Below are 24,687 nucleotides of genomic sequence, written 5' to 3' on the forward strand. Positions count from 1 at the left end.
TTTTGAAGGCTTTCTGACTTTATAAGTAGCGCAACTTAACGCCGTTCAAGCCAGAGCGAAAAAATGAAAATATTAATAAATGATAATTCATTTCTCGAGTGAGAACCAAATCCACAACCTTTGCGTTTACAGTTACACGCTGAGCGGCTGTGGAATGACGACCTCAAATCGCATTCTTGGAGATAAAAAATACGGTGTTACATTGAATATAGTACTTATGCAATAATAAATATATAAAGACAAGAAAGGCACAACTTAGATAGCGTACAAGGCAAGCAAACGTGTATTTAGATTTAGTGGTGTTTATTAAATTAAATTATATAGTTAGTTATTAATAAAATATGCTTATAATAATGAAATTGACTGGTGTACAGCGGCAAGTATTGATATCGCTTTGCTGTAAGTATTTATTTTTACTTTTCTGTACCTAATCTGTATATAGCTGAATGGACAACAATAACAAGTTAGTGTCAAAACACGTCGTTCTCAACCTTCTGCCAATTTTAGAAACACTATGTGGAAGTCGCGAGGCTTAACGCGGTATTTCTGCCAACAGAATAGTCAAATAAAAAAAATATAAACATTCCTCTAAATAGTAATCGAACCCACTACCAACCATCGGTAGAAAAAAGATCGGTAGAAATGTAAAGCAGTAGACATTTTTCCGCATTATATAAATATATATAAGAACAGAGTTCCAAGACACTCCGTTCACTGCTTTCGAGATATTGAATTTTTAGAGACGTTTCTTCATGGATATAATTATAATTATATGTGGTATTTACTGGTATAATAAAAATGTTTGATCAGTATTTTATATATACAACAATCAATAACAATTAAATCTATATATAGACTTGCGATAAAGCCAGGTAGAGTGGAGTATGAACTATGTACACCTAAATAATTTATATTTTGTGCAGTTAAATTTTAAATAAGAAATATCTATAAGGAAAAATATAATTTTATATACAATTTACCTTAATTGTATTTTGTTATAGAATTTAATATGTCACTGGCCGTTGGTTACATTAAAAAAAAATATATAATTATATATTTTATACATTTACATAAAAAAAACCTGTCGAATATGAAAAAATCTAAAAACTTGTATTTGTGGTTGATTTTATACAAAATTGAAGGTTGAAGACGCACAATATTGCAAGGATCTATGAACTATCTAGGCTAATTAAGATTTAGCTTTATAGCTCTACAAATAAGATAATTTAAAAAACATTCCAATTTAAATCGTTTTATTCGCTTAATGTTACAATTTTAATGAATTACAGTTTCACAGTAAGTTATTATAAATACAGGGTGATTATTAGAGCTATAGACAAATTGATATTGGGTAATAGAGGGAATCATATTCATACATTTTTACCCCATATAGCATAGTCGGAAATGAATATGCTCCGAAAAGAAAGTGAAATGATCGAAAAAATATTTTACGAGTCTGATATTTTTGTATTCTTTATATATATGTCCCATTTAATAATATAAGAAGCTGCTTTAATATTTTAAAGAACTGAAGCTTATTATTAATAAAGTAAAATCACCTGGATCTCCTCTAGGGATGGGCGTTCCACAAGGATCTATTTTTTGTTTTTTTAGGTCATACCAAAAAAAATAATCAAAATTCTTCAACAATTTTGACGTAGGTTTTTGTCGCGCACATATTTGATGCAAATTTAAAATTTATGCGTATTTCTCATGGATACCATTGTCAGAAATGGACTAAAATGGGACCATGTGGGAAGTACAACGTCAGATATAACACTAATTACCTTCAGATATAAAATTAATTACCAAAATCGGTTCATCTAGTCAAAAGTTCGAAGCTAACAAACATACAAAAACAGTCGAATTGATAACCTCCTACTTTTACAAAAGTCGGTTAAAATAGCATACACCCGCAAATTTCAGTTTGTAAACTCTTGTTAATTGTACTTCTCGTTAATATATCATCATGAAATTGATACAGAACCCTTTGTGGACGCGTCCGATCTCACACTTCAGTCAGTTTTTAAAATCGTTTTAAAAAAATAGTAACTATTGAAACCGATATGTAATCTTATATGGACATTAGATTTTATTATCTGTTTTATGTTTGCGTCAATCAATAAATATTTTAATAGTGGACATTTAAATATTTATTATCTAGCACCTACTACTGAGTCCCTATGAAGATAAAATGACATGTACAATTTCATAATAAAGCTACGAATCTATTTATTTCAACACAAAACATTGTTACATAAATTAATGCATTGAAATTATAGGGTAAAACTCTTATAATAAAAAGCGATCTCTGACATAATTGATTCAATTTTCAATACATTATGTTAGGGCGCTTTACTATAATTGTAAGGACATTTCTTCACATAACGACTATCAAATTAGACAGACCTTGTTAAATATTTTTTATTTATTTTAGAAATAAAAGGAAGTATCCGTATCTAAAAGAGTAGTCGCTTTAATTTCTTTTTCGGATAGTCGCCCCACCGATAAACTATCCGCAATTATAAAATATTCCACAGGTAAAAACAGATTTATTTCTTTGGATGTTGTGATCATTGTGACTAATTTTGAATACAATGGATAATAAATGCATACAAAATAATTTATTTTATTGGTAATTTTGTATAATTGATATTTTGTTCATTTGATTTTCAACCTTCATAAATTTACACTTAGGTCAGAAAAAAAAAGGAATAAATTACTATAAGAGTATTATGAAAAGGTCGTCTAAATATTATTAAACTGAGACAATTTGCATGAAACTAAGAAAAAAATATTCTTATAGTTTTACAGTACAAAACATGAACATATTTAATAATATTGATTAGTACTTAATAAAAGAGTGCAGTAAATAATAGAAACTGATTAAATAAATTGGCAATACGTTGTTTTTATTTGAAAATAATCAGTAAAGGAGTCTTTCTCTGCATCAGACAAGTATACTAAGAAGCATTCTTAATAAAAGGCAACTCGCCAGACGCTTGCACCACTGCGCCATGACGGTTTCATAACTATAAGTTATATTCATAAAAACTGTCTTCCACAATAAAAGACGAAAGACCTACGATTTCTTAATCTTTTTAATCTTAATAATTATATATTTTTCTTTAATCTTAATAAATAAATATATTTTTGTTATACTTACTTGAAAAGTGCGATAAATATCGGCATTTTTCTGTAAGAAATAAATAAAATGCACGTTTGAAATTATGTTTATTATTATTCAATGTTTTTCTGCACGTGCACATTGGTAATACAAATCAATTGCTTAGGTAGACATCTTTTAATGCTTACGTAGTTAGATACGCTTAGGTAGATCGATAAACAAGTTTATAATATACTAGCGACCCTATTGCGGCTTCGCCCGCTTTTACTGCTGGATTATTCATATCATGTATGTTTGCAAATCACTTAAGATAATGTGAAAATTAATTAAACCCTAATGCAACCCGCATTTTAGTAGTTTCAATAAGGATTTTCCAATTGTTTTACACAGCAAAGATTTTTTAGTAGGTACCGTAATTTTATATCTGTGATACTAATCTTTTCAAGTACTTATTAAAATATATTTAAATTACTATTTTTAGATAGTTAAATGACATTAAATAATACATTCAACTCGAATTATCCAATACGTGCAAACGCATCTAAATCTTCGTTGCTATAAAGGCAGGCGGGTTTTTTTTTTTCGAGCTTGTGGTTAATGCTGAAGGGGGTATTTTGTCCCTGATGAAAAGCAAGCATTACGTGGCTGCCTGTGACGAAAATTAAATAGAATGCATCGGCCGGGAATTGAACCCGGGCTGCCCGCGTGGCAGGCGAGCATTCTACCACTGAACCACCGATGCGTGTAAGGCAGGCGGGCGAGGCGGACTCGCTTGTATAAGCATAAAGTCGCGAGGCGCGTTTCGCAGCAAGGATTTTTTGATATTGTAACAACTTCTAAAGTACTTGTTAAAATGAAAAACAGAAAAGACAGTTTTGATCTACATTAAATGGCCAACGTAACTAATATACTTATTTATATGCTGAGAGTAAGGGATAAGTGAAACTTGACTCGATACAGTTGATGTGTGAACGGCGTGATGTGTCAATAATTAAATGCGTTTTTCTCTAAAACTATTCGCAATTTCGAAATATTTTAAAAAGCAAATTTTATCTTCGTTTAACGTAGAAATTTAATAAAGTACTTTAAAGGATAAGGATTAATACCATTATGGAGAAATATCCCGAACAATAAAAAATATATTGAAATTACTATTTTTAGACAGATAAATGATCACTACACGTTATTCTTAAAAGATATGAATATGCTGTCGCGGACTTTTTTGTAGATCTTATTAAGAGGAACAATACTCCAGTACATTTTTTTCATGTAGTATTTACCATTAAAGCAGCGCATGCGCCAAAGTGTCTCAGCGGGTAGGACTTTATACACATTTATCGTATTTATGTTAATTTACATAAGAATGTACAAATAATAAACTATATATAAACCTTCCCTGAGAAATACTCGACCTAATGGTGAAAACCGCATCCAAATGCGTTGGGTGGTTTAGAAGAAGAAGAGTTAGAAAGTTCAGACAGACACAAAAAGCGACTTTGTTTTATAAGATATAGGAAGTTAACTTGTACTTGGTCGATAATAAGAATGACTTTGTTAATGACATTACAGAAATAACAATAACTAATAAGCAACAAGAGGAAGAATATAAATATCTCTCTCTAGGCCATCGAGGTGCAGCGGCACAAGGGCGTGAATGTAACGCGACGGTTGTGGGTTCGATCCCCATTGGAGGTGCTGAAATATTTATTTACATTTATATTTTCATTCCTTCGCTCTAGTCTCAAGGCAAAGAGCGGCGTTGAGTTTCGCCACTCAACATACAATGCTTCCAGAATTTAGCGGAAAGTGAGGAACGGGGTATCTTAACACTAAATTCCCTCTGCCTACCCTGCTGCGTGCGGAATACTGAGTGAAGCTGATTTCTAACAAAATATCTTTATAATAGGACATCGTTTGACTGTGAACGCGATACTTAACTTGGGGGAATGAATATATTTAAATTAGTTTAATATCCTCACTCTGGTAGGTGACCTTCCTTCACTCAATTTGCAACGCCATGAAGGCGGACTGAAATAGTTAGTCATTAAGTAAAGCAATTCCACAAAATATTTTTATTCCTACAAAACAATTTTCAGGTTACATCGGCCAGTTGATTGCTGGGATCAGTGTTAGTTGGACTGGACCTATTCTGCCGAAACTAAAAGATCCTTATCAATCTCCGTTATCAGTTCCACTATCAGACGCGCAGATATCATTAATTGCATCACTTTTATATGTAGGAGCAATACCTGGTAAGTTATTTATTTAGATGTTGTAGGTATAACCTGATCAAAAAGGCTATTAAAAGTCGAGGGTATCGTTTAACTATCTCAAGGTAAAGTGTACTTATATATTTTTACCTGACTGCGTGACGCAAAGGAGAGTCATGTGTTTATCAGTCTTTGTATGTATGTATGTATGTATGTATGCATTTACGTGTGTACGGATACGCATGTACGAATGCGTGAAAGGATGTGTGTATTCTAAAGACCTTGGCCAATTTTGACGATTCTTACGTCAATCGATTTGTTTTAGCGAGCGATTTGTTTTGTGCGAGTGACACAAAAGAAATTACCGTCATTAAAACTTATCATAGCAACCAGCAGTCACCATATTGTCAATTCCAAATATATCGACAATCACAGTAAGTCGGGTATTGTTGAATAAGTATTAAAAATAAAAAAAAATCCTTTCATGATTTTTCATTTAGCGATTTAGTATATTCATATAATGGGTTAAAATTGTTTTAATAACCATTCTTGCAAATTTTATTATTATCTTAATGGGTAATTGGTTGAAGAAAAGGTCCCAATTGTTAATCCTAATGAAATATTGCGCTTGTTTTTTTTTTAAATATTTTAGTATTGTGCAGTATGCAAAATAAAAATTTAACAAAAGAATATTAGTTACAATATTATTTAAAGTATTGAATCTTGTGATTGTTTGTGAATAGGTAATTACCTACTTAACTCATAAACAATCATATAAAACCATCAATATGCAAATAAACCACGTAGTTTATTCGCTTATTGACGATGTTTCAGATCGTTTTATTAGATTATGATAATTAATGTTTAAATGGCATTGAATTTGTGTAATTTTTTTAAAATTATTTTTAACTCCATTACCCCAGATACTCCATTCTCCATTTTCATTCACTTTCGTTTCCATTTTCAATTCTTCATGAATTCTTAATGCGTTGCTTATTGAATGGCGGAACCTTTTGGAGGCCGAAAAAATTCAAGTATTAAGTATTTCATCCTCAAGTGGACAACTCATAAGAGCCGCGTTTATAGGCCTTCGTCATTTTAGCATAGCTAAAATTTTGAGTAGTCTAATATGTATTAAGATGGTATGCATACTTAGTTACTTGAAAGCGAAACCCTTTAAGAGGTACCGACGGTAGCACTCCCCACTTTCTGTCGCATTCTGTAGGCATTGCGTGTTGAGTGGCAGAATTCAACGCCGCGATGCTTTACACCAGAGCGAAGAAGTGGAAATAAAAATTTAAATAAATATTTCATCTCCTCAAGTAAGGGTCGAACCCACAACCAGTCGGTGTACCTTCGAGAACTGATTGATCCCAATTTTTTTATGTATCATTCCAGGTCCATATATAATGGGATGGTTGGCAAATGTCAAAGGCAGAAAACCTTGTCTCATAATTGGAGGGGTTGTATCGTTGATATCCTTTGTTACTTTAATTCTATCCAAAAATTTAGCATTCCTGTACTGTGGCAGGATATTAGCTGGTTTTGGAGTAGGATCTTTGGCTGTCATGAATTTGGTTTACGTAGGTGAAATTGCGTTAGTATAAAATATTTCAATAGTCCACATAATTTTATTTTTTTGCTTTACAATTTTGGAAAACAGCATGTATTCCGCATATATTAGTTGACTCCTCTCTGCCTAGTTCTGAAAGCGTTGTTTGTTGAGAGGCGGAAAATGCCACGCTTTGAGGAAATGAAAATTTTCATTTAATCGAGTTGGAATCGACCCTACAACCTATGCGCCACACGACCTGAGGCCTGGATTTTCTTAATATGAAATTTAAAAATAATTAAATCTGCGTTATATACACGAATATAAGATATATGTAATATTTCGAAGGAAAATTATTGCTATCGACATTGGCCAAATCAAATGTACGAATATTCAGTTTTTTGTTCAAATTTGTTTTAATGATACTTGGACTGTTCCTTTAGTTATATTTCACAAACTACATTTAGATCAAAGATAGTATTATTTATAATTATTTACATTAATAAAAATTACCATTTCTGTTACTTATTTACAGATCAAAAAACATTAGAGGTATACTGTTAACAATAATAGGAGTATTTAATACTAGTGGTTCTGTACTGATGTACTGCGGTGGATTGTTTTCGTCATACACTGCAGCTACTTCTGTAGGATTAGTTGTCGCTTTAGCATTTACGTTTTGTATATTTTTCATACCAGAATCTCCTATGTTTTTTGTCTTAAAAGGTATGTTTACATGTGATCATTTTATGTTCTTATTTAGTCAAGGAATTAAAATAATTTCGTATTCCTGTTCTGCAACATTCGTGTGGCGTTGGTTTCTCAACACGCAATGTCTCAAATTTGGTTGGAGAGTTGGGAGCAGAATGTTTTGACACTGCTATATGGAAAAGTATAAATTACTGTGTCACGAAATTTCTGACTTTCATATTAAATTTCTAACTTTTTTTAGGTGACGATACTTCCCTAAAACAGGTTTTAGAAGAACTAGGAAGATCTGATGACTTAGAAGAACTAATGGTGTCTAAAAAAGAATATGAAAATTCGACATCTAAAAAAGATTGGCTAGAACTGTTCACGGATAGTAGTAACCGAAGATCATTAATTATACTTATTTTTGCTAACATATTTCTTCAATGCAGTGGAATTATTAGCATAGTATTATTTTCTGGAATAATCATTAATAAGGCCGGAATATCACTGGATCCTAATATAGCAATGATTATAATTTTATTCTGCCAGTTAGGTGGTAGTATGTTAGTGCCATTTTTCATTGAAAAATGGGGTAGACGAGTCTTGATGATACTTTCGTGTATCCTTTGCTCTCTTTGTATGGTAAATATTTTTACTTTTTTTGTCAACCCCTGTTTTATACTTTTCGCCCATTTTATAACATATTGCATCTTCTGAAATAGAACTCAATACTGTGTTTTGTCTACCAGAGGCGGGATATGAAAATGACTTTAATATAATCAGTGAAAAGTGAAAATTACTTAAATATAATCAGGTTCACCTAGTGGGGATACAACCCATACTCATCGCTGTCCCACTGGAACACTGTGGACTCTACCTATTTCGAAACTTCGTCTTTTCATCTAGTATTCATGTAAATATATTATATACACAACAAAATGAATATTTTTATTTTCAGCTAATTTTAGGATTCTACTTTTATTTAGAGACTAACGAATATCCTGGAATAAAAAGTGTAAACTGGTTACCACTTGCAGTGCTTATTGCATTTTTCTTTTCCTTTGATATAGGTAAGCTGAAAGATTTAATTAATACAACAATTTTAAAAAGCTACAATTGATATTTTACATTTTTTTATTCAATACTACTAACTGCACAAGTATTGCCAGATTTTATATTTACTTCACAGTGTGATGCTTTTTGTCGCATAACAGGTTGGGGATTACCCTAAGGCTCTAATCTACCTTTTCCATCCAATTAAGATATTGAGTGTCAGAACTCACTATTGCGCTTTGTCTACCAGAGGGAGGATATGAAAATAATTTGATTTCATTCCTCATTTGAGGGAATGATTATAATATTGTTCCCCACAACCATAAATTTCCCTTACAGTAGGACGTTCCTCCTATGCTTGCGACAGCTTCAAGTACCTTCCCTGAATTTTCGATATCTAATAATATGTTTTGTTTATTTTTAGGTCTAGGCATAATTCCAAGTACGTTGATAGGTGAAATGTTTAAAACTAATGTAAGGAGCAAAGGTTCTGCAGTGGCCATTACGAGTTCATGGATAAGCGGGTTCATCGTATCAACTGCTTTTGGGACGTTAATGAATGTTGTTGGCGCTCACATATTATTCTGGTTCTTTTCGTGTTCGTCAGCCTTAGCGTTTATATTTACATTATTATTTATACCAGAAACGAAAGGCAAAAGTTTATTAGAAATACAAAAATAAATAATCTAGGACCCTAATTTAAGCAAAATAAACCTGAACATCTAACTTTTAGTGACCATATCCATTGCACCAGAAGTATATTTGTCATTTCAGCTCTTCATATATTTGAAAATAACTTGTGTAAATGAATGTTTTATAAATAATATTTATATTGCTTTATTTATAAGAAACAAAAGTCGGTTCTGGTGATCAAAATAGTTAGGAAAAAAAATATTCAAGAGCGTTTGTATTTCTTATTTCTAAGAAAAAAATGAATGTGTCCATCTATCCATATTGCAAATTACCAAAGAGCTTGACATAGTAATATGAAAGTATTTTAGAAATATTAATTAGATTTTATTGATCCAATATAATTAATGTATTATTATCAATGTATATTAATAAGTAAGACCAAGGTAAAAAATAATATTTTCAGAAATCTGAGAATCACACTGATATCTGTATAATGATGTAATAAAGACCTTTTAAAATGAATACTAAGTTTCTATTTGTTTTTTTTTTTATTTTCCGATATCGTTAAAAAATTAAAGATCTGCAGGAAATTTGTAGTTCACCTAAGTATATATATATGGTTAAGTATCTCTATAAGGAATATTCTTCTATTCATGCACGCATTTATTTATAGTGTCTAAAAAGGCAGTGATTGGAAGGCTTGTGATTTTATTTAGGAAAATATTAATGTTAAATAGTTTCTCCCATGCTAAAATCACAAAACGTAAGAACATATAACATCATATCACATATCATTGCCACGCAAATAAATCATTGAAATCATCGAAATCCTTCATTCTATAGAGCATTCCTTTTATATGGTGTGTAAAATATCGCACTATCTTGCTAAGTAACCATAAGTCTTAATTTCCATCCACAATTGAGGCCAGTCGTGGCGCAGAGGCTCGAAGTGTGACTGTAAATGAGACCGGTTGTGGGTTTGATCCTTACTCGAGAGAACGAAATATTTATATAAAAGGAAAGGTGGAAAGTGATTAAAATTTGTTTAATAACATGATGTCAGTTTTATTATATTATCATAAGGATTAATGTAAACAGTTCTACACATAAAAGAAGTCTAGCAGTAAGATATTTATGATGAAGTTGAATAGACGTCTTTACATCAATACATTTTGTAATATACAAATCATTATATTTCTTTGAATATCAGGAGTTTATCGACAAGTTTATGTTGTACGAAGATATTTATTTGCATAAAATATCTATCTTTATATGAATTGACTTTGAGAAAAGGAAATATAATTAGTTCGACACAATTAAGTGCCTGTAATATTTTTGGATTAGATTTGGATTGGTAAATTTTTGGATGGGTATTTTTAATTAGCTGAGCGAAGCGAAACTCTTACTGGTCAATAGTGTGTTTCGTTGTAATGCTACTCCTCCTACACCGTTACAGGAACATTTTGCAGGAACGTTGTGGACGACATGACGACGTGTGGAGATCTCAGCGAAGTTTGGGGATAATTGTAATTGTAGTCATTGAGTAAATGGTCAAAATGTGCCCCATAGACTTAAGCTGCGGAACATTTTGAAATTCACGCGCACAGATTGAATTTTGACTAACTTAATCCAGCTATAGCGTATATTTCTTTTGATTTCAGAATTAAACAAGAGAGTGCCTTAAAATAACTATATAATGTTCATGAAAATAAGTGGAGTGCAACGACAATTTCTTATATCAATATGTTGTAAGTATTTTTTCGTAATATACTAGAATATATCTTTTATCTATTTTTTACTAGTAGATAAATTGTGACAGTTTATCTTTTAACTACTATTTACAAATTTTTATCTGTCATCTCGCTCTTCGTCAATATCTGTAGAATTTTTTTTGCATTTTAGTATGTTGCTCGTATCTTAATAATATATTTGTTACGAGTCATATTGTTAATTCAATAAATTACATTCTAAACAGATAGATACGTTTTCTTGGATGAAATATAGATACTGAAGATACTTATTTTGTTGGATGGAGTAAGTCTATATTCCTAATTATTGAGGAGGAGCGAGCTAATTTAGCTTTCAAAAAACTTGAGGTGAAAGAACAAAACGTTGTTTTTCTGACCACATATCTCACTTTTGGGCCGGCTCATTTCAAATTCAACTCCTTCATTTTTATCAGATTTAAAAATAGTCAGTTCACCTTGTAAATACATTGGAGTGTTTAGTCGTATTCTATACTGTAATATACCGAAAACAGTATCACCCTCACCACCTGGGTTCCTATGGGTGAGGGAAATTATAGAAACCACCAGAAGTGTTCCCAGATAACTACAATATTGGGCTTTTCGAGGGGCGGAAAACTATTCTTTAAAGTCGATAATGCTTCATGGTTCCTCTGGTGCTACAAACACTCATTGGTCGGTGATCACTTAAAATTAAGAACCCGCTAGCTCTTTCGCCTGGTCTTAGTTAATAAAAAAAAATCGCTCTCCACTCCAAATCATCGGAAAGATATTATAAGTTCGTAAAATTTAAATTTGTAACTATCACGTGCATTTAGGACTGAAGAAAGATGGTATTATGCATAATTTTACAACATGCTATATAAGATACGCCATATTTTACTAGATAAGCTTTATAGCTTTGTCAATAAAGTAAGTAAACAATATCGTAAATACGATTATAATAAATATAAATCTCGCTTTATCCTCTTAACATGGTTCTGCATGTTGTTTCAGTACATTGTTGAAAAATAATAATATGATGCAAAATTGACGCATTTGTACTTTATGAAAAAAAATGTAACTAACTGAAACTAACTAACTAACATGTCTATTTAAGTAGAAAATTACATTGTTTCTAAAAAAATAAATTTAAAATTTAAAAGTTTTACATACTTAATGGCAGTAAATAAACTAGATTGTACACATAGGAGAAATAATTATTATCATTTGCCAGTTCTGGCAAGACAAAATATTTCAAATTTTCAAAATTTTGACTGCTCACAGTGCTTTCCTAGAAAAAACTTAAAGCTATTTTATTACTAAACATTTTCCAGGTTACATTGGACAGTCAATCAGTGGTTTTACTATAAGCTGGTCGGGGCCCATGCTGCCAAAATTTCAAGATCCAAGTCAAACGCCGCTATCAATAGAGTTATCTGACTCCCAGCTCTCACTTATTGCTTCACTCATGTATCTAGGATGTATACCTGGTAAGAAATTGTAATATTATGTATTTTTTTTATTATAAGAGCAAAAAAACTATTTTACTTAACATTTATTGTAGTTTTAATAAAAGGTTAATATTAATTAACATCTTCTTATGTTTCAGCACCATACGTAATGGGATGGCTGTCCAACGTGATAGGGAGAAAATTATGTTTAATAATAGGAGGCTTTATGACATCCATATCATATCTTATTTTAATCTTCGCAAAAAACTTATCTACCGTATATTTTTGCAGAGTCGCATGTGGTTTTGCAGTAGCTAGTGTTGTTGTGACTAATTTGGTGTACATAGGAGAAATTGCGTTGGTATATTTTTATCCTATATCTTATAAAACAAAGTCGCTTTTCGTGTCTGTCTGTTGTTTCTAACTCTTCTTCTTCTAAACCACCCAACGGATTTTGATGCGGTTTTCACCATTAGGTCGAGTATTTTCCGTAGAAGGTTTATATATAGTTTATTATTTGTACATTTTTATGTAAATTAAAATAAATACGATAAATATGTATAAAGTCCTACCCGTTGAGACACTTTCGCGCATGCGCTGCTTTAATGGTAAGTACTACATGAAAATAATGTATAGTAGTGGAGTATTGTTCCTCTTAAAAAGATCTACAAAAAAATCCGCATATTCGTATCTTTTAAGAATAACGTGTAGTGATCATATTTCTGTCTAAAAATAGTAATTTCAATATATTTTTTATTGTGAGGGATATTTTTTCATAATGGTATTAATCCGTATCCTTTAAAATACTTTATTAATTTTCTACGTTAAACAAAGATAAAATTTGCTTTTTACACTATTTCGAAATTGCGAATAGTATTAGAGAAAAACGCATTTAATTGTTGACACATCCCGCCGTTGACACATCAGCTGTGCCGACTTAAGTTTTACTTATCCCTTACTCTCAGCATATAAATAAGTATATTAGTTATGTTGCCCATTTAGTGTTTTTTCATTTTAATAAGTACTTTAGAAGTTGTTACAATATCAAAACGTCCTTGCCGCCCCGCGACCTTTTGCTTATCGCGCGTCATGAGCAGTCATCGGTGGTTCAGTGGTAGAATGCTCGCCTGCCACGTGGGCCCGGGTTTGATTCCCGGCCAATGCATTCTATTTAATTTTGCTCACAGGCAGCCACGTAGTGCTTGCTTTTCATGAGGGACAGAATACCCTCTTCAGCATTAACCACAAGCTCGAAAAAAAACCCCGCCCGCTATAGAGGCATAGCAACGAAGATTTAGATACGTTTGCACGTATTGGATAATTGGAGTTGAATGTATTATTTCAGCGCGATATATTTGGTTTCATATTTTTTGTAGTAGTTATTAGTAGGTAGGCTTTTGTTTATAATTTCTTTAAAAATAGTCATTTAAATATATTTTAATATGTACTTGAAAAGATTAGTAGCACAGATTTAAAATTACGGTACCTACAAAAAAATCCTTGCTGTGTAAAACAATTGGAAAATCCTTATTGAAACTACAAAAATGCGGGTTGCATTAGGGTTTAATTAATTTTCACATTATCTTAAGTGCTTTGCAAACATACATTATATGAATAATCCAGTAGTAAAAGCGGGCGAAGCCGCAAGAGGGTCGCTAGTTTGTTATATGTATGTTATATTGTAGGAAAAAAATAAATTCTTTATCACAAATAATCAGCTTCACGCTGTATCTCGCACACAACAGGGTAAGCAGAGGGAACATAGTGCTTAACACACTCCGTTCCCCACTTTCCACCGAATTCTGGAGGCACTGCAGGCAAAGCGAAGAATCTAAATTTAGGTAAATATTTCGTTTCCTCGAATGGGGATCGAACCCACAACCATCGCGTTATAGTCACACCCTTTTTTTTTATTTGCCCGCTATCTTACCTGGTGGTAAGTGGCGATGCGAACGATGTAGGAGCATGCTTGCATCGTTTTAATATTCTTAAATAAAAAATATGTCCATAATTTGTAGGTCAAAGAACATAAGAGGTGTACTTTTAGGAACTTTAGGAATATTTAATACAGCTGGATCCTTGCTGGTGTATACTGGTGGAATGTTATCCTACAAAGGTGCAACGTCCATAGGTTTGGTTGGTGGATTAACCTGTACGTTTTGTGCCTTTTTTATACCAGAATCTCCTATATTCTATGTATTAAAAAGTAAGGTTATGATTTTTTTTATACGAGTATATCTGGTAATACGAGTAGAGAAATGAATCTTATTATAATATTTTTGCTTATTATAATTTTGTTGTGGACTCGATTCCCACTCGGCAGAATGAAATATTTATACTCTGTTAAAGTGCGGCGTTGAGTTCCGACGAAACGCAGTGCTTCGAGAATTCAACGCAGTGCCTCGGTGCGAAGTGAATCGGTTGGTGCTTTGGGGTTGGAATTTGGTGAATGGAGTGTCTTAAGTGTTAAGCTGTAAGGTTCCCAAGTAGGGAAGATCCTTATACTACCTTAGGACACTCTTCATCAATCCCATACAAATTCTGTTTTAATTAACTTGATGTATTGATTTATTATATATCACATAACATAACATTTGAATATTATGTGAAAGTAATAAACAATTTGAATATAATTATTTTTGTATATTTTTTAGATGATGACACATCATTAAAAAAAGTTTTAAAAGAACTAGACAGATCTGAAGATATAGATGAATTGATAGCATCAAAAGAGGAATACAAAAACTCTACCAGTACCCAAGACTGGAAGGATTTATTTACAGACCGAAATAACAGAAGAGCTTTAGTAGTGCTTATTTGTGCGAACATATTTTTACAATGTAGTGGTATCGTTACAATTGTACTATTCTCTGGAAGAATATTTGAAATAGCTGGATCATCTATAGATCCTAATTTATCAATGATTGTTATATTATGTTGCCAATTGTCTGGCAGTATGTTGGTACCCTTTATCATTGAAAAGTGTGGAAGAAAGCGTCTGATGATGATATCTTGTATATTTTGCTCTTTGACTATGGTAAGTGAATCTTTTTTAAAAGCTTTTATTTAGAGATACTTTTTAAATTACTTCATTTTTTGGGAAATGCTTGAGAGTGATACTGAACATCTAAATTGGGGGTTTAATTCATACAAATGATTTTTATGTTCACCAGCTTATTAATGGTATTCTTGTCGGAAGTTGAAATATTTTAAAATGAGTCAGAGTCTACTCCGCATGACATATGTGAAAAAGAATTATTCTTTATTAATTATTATAATATCGGCATACATATCTAAATAACAACATTTTTTCTTAATTTTTCAGTTTATATTGGGTCTTTACTTCTATTTCGACTTTACACAATACCTTGGAATCAACAATATCAAATGGTTACCACTTGTTATTCTTATTGTATTTTTCTTCGCTTTTGATATAGGTGAGTATAATTTCATGACGGAAACCCTAATATTTATATTTTTTTTAGGTTAACGCTTTGATTCACGTATAACAGGATAGAGAGAGTGTTAAGACACTCTGTTCTCCGCTTGTGGCATGATATCACAATATTGTGTGCTGTAAACGAAAATAATTTCTACCAAAAGATTGATTCAACTTGAACACGGACCCCCCACCTCGCCGCGACAGCTGTTCTCTTTTTTAAATTTTTAAGCTTTTTAGTAATTTGAATACAATTTGTGGACACAAACATGTAACATTAAAAATTTTATGCATTTTACTTCTAGGCTTAGGCATAATCCCAACAACTTTAATTGGTGAAATGTTCAAAAGTAATGTAAGAAGTAAAGGATCTGCCGTAGCACTGACCTCGTCGTGGCTATGTGGATTTTTTGTATCCACGGCATTTGGAGCTTTAATGAATATTGTTGGTGCTCATATATTATTCTGGTTCTTCTCATGCTCATCGGCTTTTGCGTTTGTATTCACCCTGCTATTCATACCAGAGACAAAAGGAAAGAGTTTGATAGAATTACAAAGAGTACATTAAATAAATAAAAAAATGTTTACTTAATTTACGTTTTATCTTTATCTACTGATTAGTATTAGATTGGAGACGCTGTTTATAGTATACTAGCGGACGAGCGCAGCTTCGCTTGCTTATTTAGAGGTGAATTCTACTAAACCATGAAACATGTGTCCAATGAAATATTTTTAAGAATTTAAAATTCAAATTAAAAAAAAATCGGTAGCGATTTAAAGATTTTCCCATACAAACTTTCAACCCCTTATTTACACCCTTATGGGGACAATTCTAGAAACCACGAAATACGTGTTCAATTAAATACTTTTAAAAATTTAAATTTCAAATTTTATAAAAATCGGTGCCGATTTAAAAAGTTTTCCATACAAACTTTTAACCCCTATTTTACCCCTTTAGGGTTAAAATTTTTCAAAATCCCTTCTTAGTGGATGTCCAGATTACAAAAGTATACATCTGTCCAAATTTCACGTTTCTACCATTAGCGGTTACGGCTGTGCGTGCGTCTTACCTCAGTCAGTGAGGACAAGTCCTTTTATATATATAGATAATATAATATGATATATAACTTATTTTTAACAATATATATTTTTTAATAAAACTTAAAATTTCCTTTCTTCTTACAACATACTTAGGATGCTATATTTATGTGTAGGATCTGACTTGCCTAGTTTTTATATGAATTTATAATAGGCTTGTATGCCTACCAAGAATGAATATAAAATTTGCTCTTTTATTTTTAGACGCTCTTAGAATACATTGATGTATATCACCACCGTAAATTATTTGAAAACTAGCCTTATTATTCAAGACTTAATATGCTTGAACAAGTGGCTAAAATTTATACGTATGCTATTTTAGGAACGAATAGAAATGAATAGAAGTATTTAAATTTGTAGACAATACCTATTATTAACATATGAGGTATGTAACGTTTTGTTACATTTATATTTAACATTCTATTATTAGCAAAAATAGAATGTAGCAAAAAACAATACCAAGATGGATGTGTCTTATTATAATTAGGATAATTTTATATAATACTAGTGGACTGTCGCGGCTTCGCCCGCTTGAATAATATGAATATTTATTAAATACTAGCGGACGCGCGCAGCTTCGCTTGCGTAATTAGGGGTGAATTCTAAAACTCTAAACCACGAAACATCTGTTCAATGAAATATTTTTAAGAGTCTAAATTAAAAATTTTATAATAATCGGTGGCGTTTTAAAGATTTTTCCATACAAACTTTCAACCCCTTATTTGCCCCCTTAGGGTAAGGATTCTAGAAAACCATGAAACATGTGTTCAATTCAATACTTTTAAGAGTCTGAATTTCAAATTTTATTATACCGATTTAAAAAAAATTCTATACAAACTTTCAACCCCTTATTTGCACCCTTAGGGGGAGAATTCTAGAAAACGCTGAAACACGTGTTCAATTAAATACTTTTAAATATCTAAATTTCAAATTTTATAAAAATCGGTGCCGATTTAATTTTTTTTCCATACAAGCTTTGAACCCCTATTTCACCCCTTTAGGGTTAAAATTTTTCAAAATCCCTTCTTAGTGGATGTCCAGATTGCGAAACTAAACATGTGTCCAGATATCACGTTTCTACGCACAGCGATTACGGCTGTGCGTGCGTCTTACCTCAGTCAGTGAGGACAAGTCCTTTAATATATGTATATAGATATTTATGAAATTATTTTCAGTTTAGGGGCGAATTCTAATTAACCCTGAAACACGTATTCATTGAAATATTTTTAAGAGTCTGAATTTCAAAAGTTACAAGAATTGGTGCCGATTTAAAAAAATCCATACAAACTTTCAACCCCTATTTCATCCCTTTAGGGTTAAAATTTTTTAATCCCTTCCTAGTGGATGTCCAGATTACGAAAATAAACATCTATCCAAATTTCACGTTCCAATCAGCGGTTATGGCTGTGCGTGCGTTTTACCTCAGTCAGATCATGTCCTATATATAGATTTTATGTGTTATTGAAAGTGTAATAAATATTGAGAATTAACTCATTTTTTAATTTTTATTACATTAGATTTTTTTTAATTTTCAGTCACTTGTTCGCCTGCATTAATATTAGATATTCAGGTTTATAGTTCCTTGGAGCACAGAAGTTAAGCTTCTAATATAACACAGTCAAAAGATATGAGCTTTTATGTTATGGTTTTCCTTCATTTTGTATGATATTCGCTGCGTAATCAAAACCTATAGTGTACTTCTCGTAGACTTACAGTTATGAAATTTAGCACGAAATAAGATCTTACAATACAAATAAGGAAAATTTTTCAAATGTAAAAATTTATTTTTTTTTTATAAAAAAAATCACTACTAACTTATAGTATTACTACTATACTATTTGTAGTTCATTTTCTAAAAAAATATGTATGCAAACTAAAGTTTGTTAACTTTATTTACAACGTCGTGAACACCTATAAGATATTTCCCAATCATAATCCTGATATTGCCACAGAACTCTCGATGGGCAGTCCGACTCGTGCTTGGCCGGTTTTGTCTTATATACACTTAAATTAACATGAATATATTTCAAGCGGGCGTAGCCGCACTGGGGCCGCTGTCTAATAGTAAATATATAAACCCAAGAAAGGCACAACTTAGATAGCGTACAAAGCAAGCAAACGTGTGCTTAGATTTCGTGGTTATTAGTGGGTTAGTTAAATTAAATATGTTAACAATAATAAAATTGACTGGTATACAGCGCCAAGTGGTAATATCGCTATGCTGTAAGTATTTATTTAATTTCTTTTTATTTACCTACCCTGTATGTTTCAGGGTATTGAACAACAAGAACCTAGTGTTAAAACACTTCATTCTCTGTCAATTTTAGAAACTCGACTTTTGCCTCTACACCAGAGCGAAAAAATGAAAATATAAATTTAAATAAATATTTTATTTCCTCGATTGGGAATTGAATCCACAACCAGTCGCATCTACATTTTATGCCCCTGCGCTACGAATGGCCTCAAAACGGAAAGATACCAGCGATAAAGCTAAATCTTTTAGTCTATATAATGTACGTAGATTCTTGCAATATTGTGCGTAAATAATTTCATAATATTCATTGGCGAGCGTATGCACTTATTTTGTATGAGGTGAACTACAAGTATAATTAATTACACTTGTATTTTGAAATTGAGATCAGTTGAGACCATACGCCACTGGTTGTGGGTTCGATCCCCACCCGAGGAAATTAAATATTTATTTAAAATGTATACTTTTAACGTGGGGGACAGATTGTTTTAACACTAGGTTCCCTCTGCCTACCCTGGTGTGTGCGGGATAAAGCGTGAAGCTTAAAAAAAAAGTATATATATTTTTGTTACTACAAAACAATTTTCAGGTTACATCGGCCAGTTGATTGTTGGGATCAGTTTAAGTTGGACTGGGCCTATTCTGCCGAAACTTAAAGATCCTTATCAATCACCTTTAGCGGTTCCACTATCAGACTCGGAGATATCATTAATTGCATCACTTTTATTTGTAGGAGCCATACCTGGTAAGATATCCATTTTTATTAAGACCGGTCGGTCGTACAGTAAGAGCGACGTTTGTGTTTCTATCCTAACTACGGGGATTAAATTATTCTTATTCCCCACTTTTCTCCGAGCTCTTCTAGCTCGGTCTGCCACAGAACCTGGTGACGCTGCAGAGGCCACTATGGCCAACATCTTAATTCTACTGGCATAATTATTATTATAAAATTTAAAATTATTATTATTTAAAAATAACATAATTATAATTATTAATATTAAATATTATTCCAATAATGTTCCAGGTCCATATATAATGGGATGGTTGGCAAATGTCAAGGGCAGAAAACCTTGTCTCATAATTGGAGGGATAGTTTCGTCAATATCCTTTTTCACTTTAGTTCTATCCAAAAATTTAGCAGTCCTATACTGTGGCAGGATATTAGCTGGCTTTGGGATAGGATCTGTGGCTGTCATAAATTTGGTATACGTAGGCGAAATTGCGTTAGTATATCTTATACAATATCACAATAGTCCAAAGATTTTTTAAATATACCAATTCCAGGATTGTATTTCAACGGAAAGTACAACTATAAAAGTTGGCAAATTATATTTTGCGGGCATATGCACTTATTTTATATGGAATGAACAGCAAATATAAGTTTGTACTGATTTTTACTAGGAAATACTTAGAAATATTCACTTTTCAAATGTTTTCCCCTTATTTTTATTGCAATTTTTCACTTCGTACTAAATTTCATATCTGTAGGTGCACGGGAAGTAACCCTATAGGTTTTGACTACGCGGAGAATTTCAAACAAAATGCAAAAAATACACTACATATATAATATTAATTTTAGCTTCTGATGCTTCCATGCGATTTCGAAATAAAATTCTTGAGACGGACAGACGGACAACAAAGTGATCCTATAAGGAGCCCTATAAATGAATATCTTTTGAGAACAATGATCTGAAGGCATGTTGCCATAGCCATAGCATCTAACTGTAGGTGTAGATAGTTGTGGGTTTGATTTTGATTTGAAGAATTAATTAGAAATATGCGAATATCTGTCTCAAAAATTACTGAACCGATTTGGATGAATCATGGACTGTTCTGAAAGTTGAAAAAAATCTTATTTATGTCAAAGGGAAACATACATATTTTTTTAAATTAGTTAATAATAACTTTAATTAATATAACCCTTTCTTTATTTATTTTTAGATCAAAAAACATTAGAGGTATACTGTTAACAATAATAGGAGTATTTAATACTGGTGGTTCTGTACTGATGTATTGCGGTGGATTGTTTTCGTCATACACTGCAGCTACTTCTGTAGGATTAGTTGTCGCTTTAGCATTTACGTTTTGTATATTTTTTATACCAGAATCTCCTATGTTTTTCATCTTAAAAGGTACTATTAATAATGCTTAAAATATTTCTTTTTAAAAATAAAAAAAAATCAAAATTTACGCTGTATCTCGCACATAGCAGGGTAGGCAGAGGGAACCTAGTGTTAAGACACTGCGTTGCCCACTTTCCGCGGAATTCTAGAAGCATTGCGTGTTAAGTGGCTGAACTCAATGACGCGCATTCTCATTAAATTCTCAATGCTAACCCTGCTGTGCGAAAAAGTATAAATAATTGTAAATTTTCAACTTTAAAATTAAATTTCTTTTGTAGGTGACGATACTTCCCTAAAACAAGTCTTAGAAGAACTAGGAAGATCTAATGATTTAGATGAATTAATAGTATCTAAACATGAATACGAAAATTCGACATCTAAAAAGGATTGGCTGGAACTGTTCACAGATAGAAGTAATCGAAGATCATTAGTTATACTTATTTTTGCTAATATATTTCTTCAATGCAGTGGAATTATTAGCATAGTATTATTTTCTGGAATAATATTCAATAAGGCCGGAACATCATTGGATCCTAGTATAGCAATGATTATAATTTTATTCTGCCAGTTAGCTGGTAGTATGTTAGTGCCATTTTTTATTGAAAAATGTGGTAGACGAGTCTTGATGATAGTGTCGTGTATCATTTGCTCTCTGTGTATGGTAAATATTTCTTACTTTTTTATCTTCATGCTTTTTCTTGTATAGTAGAGTAAGCAGAAGGAACCTATGACTTAAGTATAGTCCCATCCATTGGGAATCGAACACAACCATCGCTGTTCCTCTACAACACGGCGGGCTCTACCTATTTAATTATTATCTTTTTTTATTAAAGTTATCTACTGAATTAACATATTTTTTTTATTTTCAGCTAATCTTAGGATTCTATTTTTATTTAGACACTAACGAATATCCTGGAATCAAAAGTGTCCAATGGTTACCGCTTGGAGTGCTTATTACATTTTTCTTTTCCTTTGATATAGGTAAGTTGCAAGATTTTATTAATGTTTTATTAATAAAATCATAATATTTACATTTTATGAGCATTACTTTGAGATTTTCTTTTTATTTCACATATAACTTTTGAATACTTGTCTATGACTCCCTTTGTAAATGATAAGTTATACTTAGTTACTTAATTCATTTATGCGTGTTACTACTTACTGCAAAAATGTTCCCAGATTTTTTATTTATTACAGCTTAGTAGGCAGGCTGAAGTAGGTAAAAGTATTTTTAAGAGTTTTTTTATCCCCATTTCTGTCCGTTGCGTTTATGACGTTTTATCAATTCAAACTAATTGTGGTTGGAAACACCGAAGGCAAAAGATGCGCGGACGTTCACCATCACAATGGCCCGATCAAGTCATTGAATTGTCATCTTCCAAGTTCTATACGGTACGAGAAACGCACTTGATAGACACGGGTGGAGGCAGATCATCTACTTCAGATGCAACTCTGATGCTGACCACTATCCTCAGACATGAGGGACCGACTACGGAGAGAAATTGATTCAACATCTAAAAATATTTTTTTGTTTATTTTTAGGTCTAGGCATAATTCCAAGTACGTTGATAGGCGAAATGTTTAAAACTAATGTAAGGAGCAAAGGTTCTGCAGTGGCCATTACGAGTTCATGGATAAGCGGGTTCATCGTATCAACTGCTTTTGGGACGTTGATGAATGTTGTTGGTGCTCACATATTATTTTGGTTCTTTTCGTGTTCCTCAGCTTTAGCGTTTATATTTACATTATTATTTATACCAGAAACGAAAGGCAAAAGTTTGTTAGAGATACAAAAATAAATTATATAGTCAGAAATTGTGGATTCGTTTAGAATGAAGTGTAATTATATTATATTTATAATATTCACTTAAGGTAGGATGCACTACATCCTGTAGGGATGTAGGACCGCCTAACTTCGACTTCAATCTGACTAAATTAGAATAGTCTAATTTGTATTGACCATATCTAGTGCTCTAGAAGTAGTGTTGTGTAATTATCGCTGTAGCTCTCTATATATTTTAAAATATTATATTTAATTTTATATTGTAGATTGCAGCTAGTAAGCTACCTTAAGTACTTCTTATCTTTAAATAGAACATTTATATTGCCATTTACACCAGTAATAAAGACTACTTGCATATTTTTTATATGTTTAAAATGTACTTATAAGAAAGTAAAATACCTTATAGAAAAAATAAAAATTTGAACGTAGCGGAACTAGCAAAAATAAGTTGTAACAAGCATATAAGAATTTCGACGTAGCAAGATGAGAACGTATAGCTTAGTTGGTCAAAGGGCTTGGATGGTTTCCAAGAGGTGCGAGTTCAAATCCCACAATGTTCAAATTTTTATATATTTTCTAAAATTTGTATTTCTTATTACTGAGAATAAAATGAATCTGTACATCCATATTGCAAATAACCAAAGAGCTTGGTATCATATGAAAGTATTTTAGAAGTATTAATTTGATTTTATAAATCCAATATAATAATTGATTTATTATTGATACTAATTTTAATTAGGAAATATAAAAATTATTAGTAAGTCTCCATTTGTTTTTAATTTTCTGATATGACGAGACGAGGTGAAAGAGGTATGTGTATGAGAGAGACCTCAGCGTTTAGCGCTCCGTTCTCTCTGACTACCCGCTAATGATAACGAGTGAAGCTAAGTTAAATTAGTTATTAAATGGTAAATTTTGATGCAACAAGTTTACATCATTATTATGACAAAACGTATTTATTTATTTTTTTAATTATTGTTCCTTTTATTTTCATTACTGCCACAGATGGCGTCTATACTCTATTGTCTTATTATTTAATTTACATTAATTGGAACGGATTCCAAGCATGTCAAATTATACTGTTAAAGATACAGTGGTATAGCCACAGTATTGGCTAAGTTAAATTGTAAATGATATGATATATCTGTCTTTTGTAAAAATAAGATAGGTGTAGCCACACATGTTATTTTTTATAATTTTTTATATTAATTACATTATTTATGTCGATTAAATTGGCTTTACTATTATTATCACTTAATATTACATATTTAATCTATATATATAAAATCGAAAGGTCACTCACTCACTCATCACGAAATCTCATAAACTACAAGTGCTAGGAATCTGAAAATTTGCATTGGCGTTACTTATAGGACGTAGGTGCATATTAAGACGGGAGTTTGTAATATTCGACTTCTAAGTAGTTGTTTTTGGGGTTGAAAGTTTGTATGAAACTTCGTTACTACAAATGCCAGGAGTCTCAAATTTTGCATGGACGTCACTTATAAGACGTAGGTACTCATGGAGACAGAAATTAATAATAACGT

The 24,687-nt window shown here is 31.8% G+C and overlaps 3 protein-coding genes across 3 annotated transcripts; all 3 read left to right on the forward strand.

The window, feature by feature from the left end:
- On the forward strand, positions 1-9,319 carry LOC146528426 (facilitated trehalose transporter Tret1-like). The gene is made up of 7 exons (XM_085203153.1): positions 1-399; positions 5,224-5,379; positions 6,736-6,934; positions 7,425-7,615; positions 7,842-8,224; positions 8,541-8,652; positions 9,060-9,319. The coding sequence occupies exons 1-7, from the start codon at positions 342-344 to the stop codon at positions 9,314-9,316; spliced, it is 1,356 nt and encodes a 451-aa protein (XP_085059279.1). The 5' UTR covers positions 1-341; the 3' UTR covers positions 9,317-9,319.
- A 1,590-nt stretch (positions 9,320-10,909) lies between these two features.
- LOC146528427 (facilitated trehalose transporter Tret1-like) lies at positions 10,910-17,482 on the forward strand. Its single transcript, XM_085203759.1, has 7 exons — positions 10,910-11,016; positions 12,330-12,485; positions 12,605-12,803; positions 14,465-14,652; positions 15,101-15,483; positions 15,772-15,883; positions 16,191-17,482. Exons 1-7 carry the CDS (start codon positions 10,965-10,967, stop codon positions 16,451-16,453), a joined length of 1,353 nt encoding a protein of 450 aa, XP_085059885.1. The 5' UTR covers positions 10,910-10,964; the 3' UTR covers positions 16,454-17,482.
- A 587-nt stretch (positions 17,483-18,069) lies between these two features.
- LOC146528428 (facilitated trehalose transporter Tret1-like) lies at positions 18,070-23,171 on the forward strand. Its single transcript, XM_085203154.1, has 7 exons — positions 18,070-19,206; positions 19,824-19,979; positions 20,259-20,457; positions 21,176-21,366; positions 21,636-22,018; positions 22,227-22,338; positions 22,900-23,171. The coding sequence occupies exons 1-7, from the start codon at positions 19,149-19,151 to the stop codon at positions 23,154-23,156; spliced, it is 1,356 nt and encodes a 451-aa protein (XP_085059280.1). The 5' UTR covers positions 18,070-19,148; the 3' UTR covers positions 23,157-23,171.
- The last annotated feature ends 1,516 nt before the right edge of the window (positions 23,172-24,687 follow it).

The sequence above is a fragment of the Heliconius melpomene genome, chromosome 19 (genome assembly GCF_056956725.1).
Source record: "Heliconius melpomene rosina isolate 202511_hmr_F chromosome 19, ASM5695672v1, whole genome shotgun sequence".
Classification (NCBI taxonomy): Eukaryota; Metazoa; Arthropoda; class Insecta; order Lepidoptera; family Nymphalidae; genus Heliconius; species Heliconius melpomene.

Excerpts from the sequence above, each read along its gene's own strand:
- LOC146528426 (XM_085203153.1), top strand. The coding sequence starts at position 342 with ATGCTTATAATAATGAAATTGACTGGTGTACAGCGGCAAGTATTGATA. Across the intron at positions 5,380-6,735 it reads ATATGTAGGAGCAATACCTG|GTCCATATATAATGGGATGG; the intron begins GTAAGTTATTTA and ends GTATCATTCCAG. Across the intron at positions 6,935-7,424 it reads GTTTACGTAGGTGAAATTGC|ATCAAAAAACATTAGAGGTA; the intron begins GTTAGTATAAAA and ends ACTTATTTACAG.
- LOC146528427 (XM_085203759.1), top strand. The coding sequence starts at position 10,965 with ATGTTCATGAAAATAAGTGGAGTGCAACGACAATTTCTTATATCAATA. Across the intron at positions 14,653-15,100 it reads TATATTCTATGTATTAAAAA|ATGATGACACATCATTAAAA; the intron begins GTAAGGTTATGA and ends TATATTTTTTAG. Across the intron at positions 15,484-15,771 it reads TATTTTGCTCTTTGACTATG|TTTATATTGGGTCTTTACTT; the intron begins GTAAGTGAATCT and ends TTAATTTTTCAG.
- LOC146528428 (XM_085203154.1), top strand. The coding sequence starts at position 19,149 with ATGTTAACAATAATAAAATTGACTGGTATACAGCGCCAAGTGGTAATA. Across the intron at positions 19,980-20,258 it reads ATTTGTAGGAGCCATACCTG|GTCCATATATAATGGGATGG; the intron begins GTAAGATATCCA and ends ATAATGTTCCAG. Across the intron at positions 22,339-22,899 it reads TTTCTTTTCCTTTGATATAG|GTCTAGGCATAATTCCAAGT; the intron begins GTAAGTTGCAAG and ends GTTTATTTTTAG.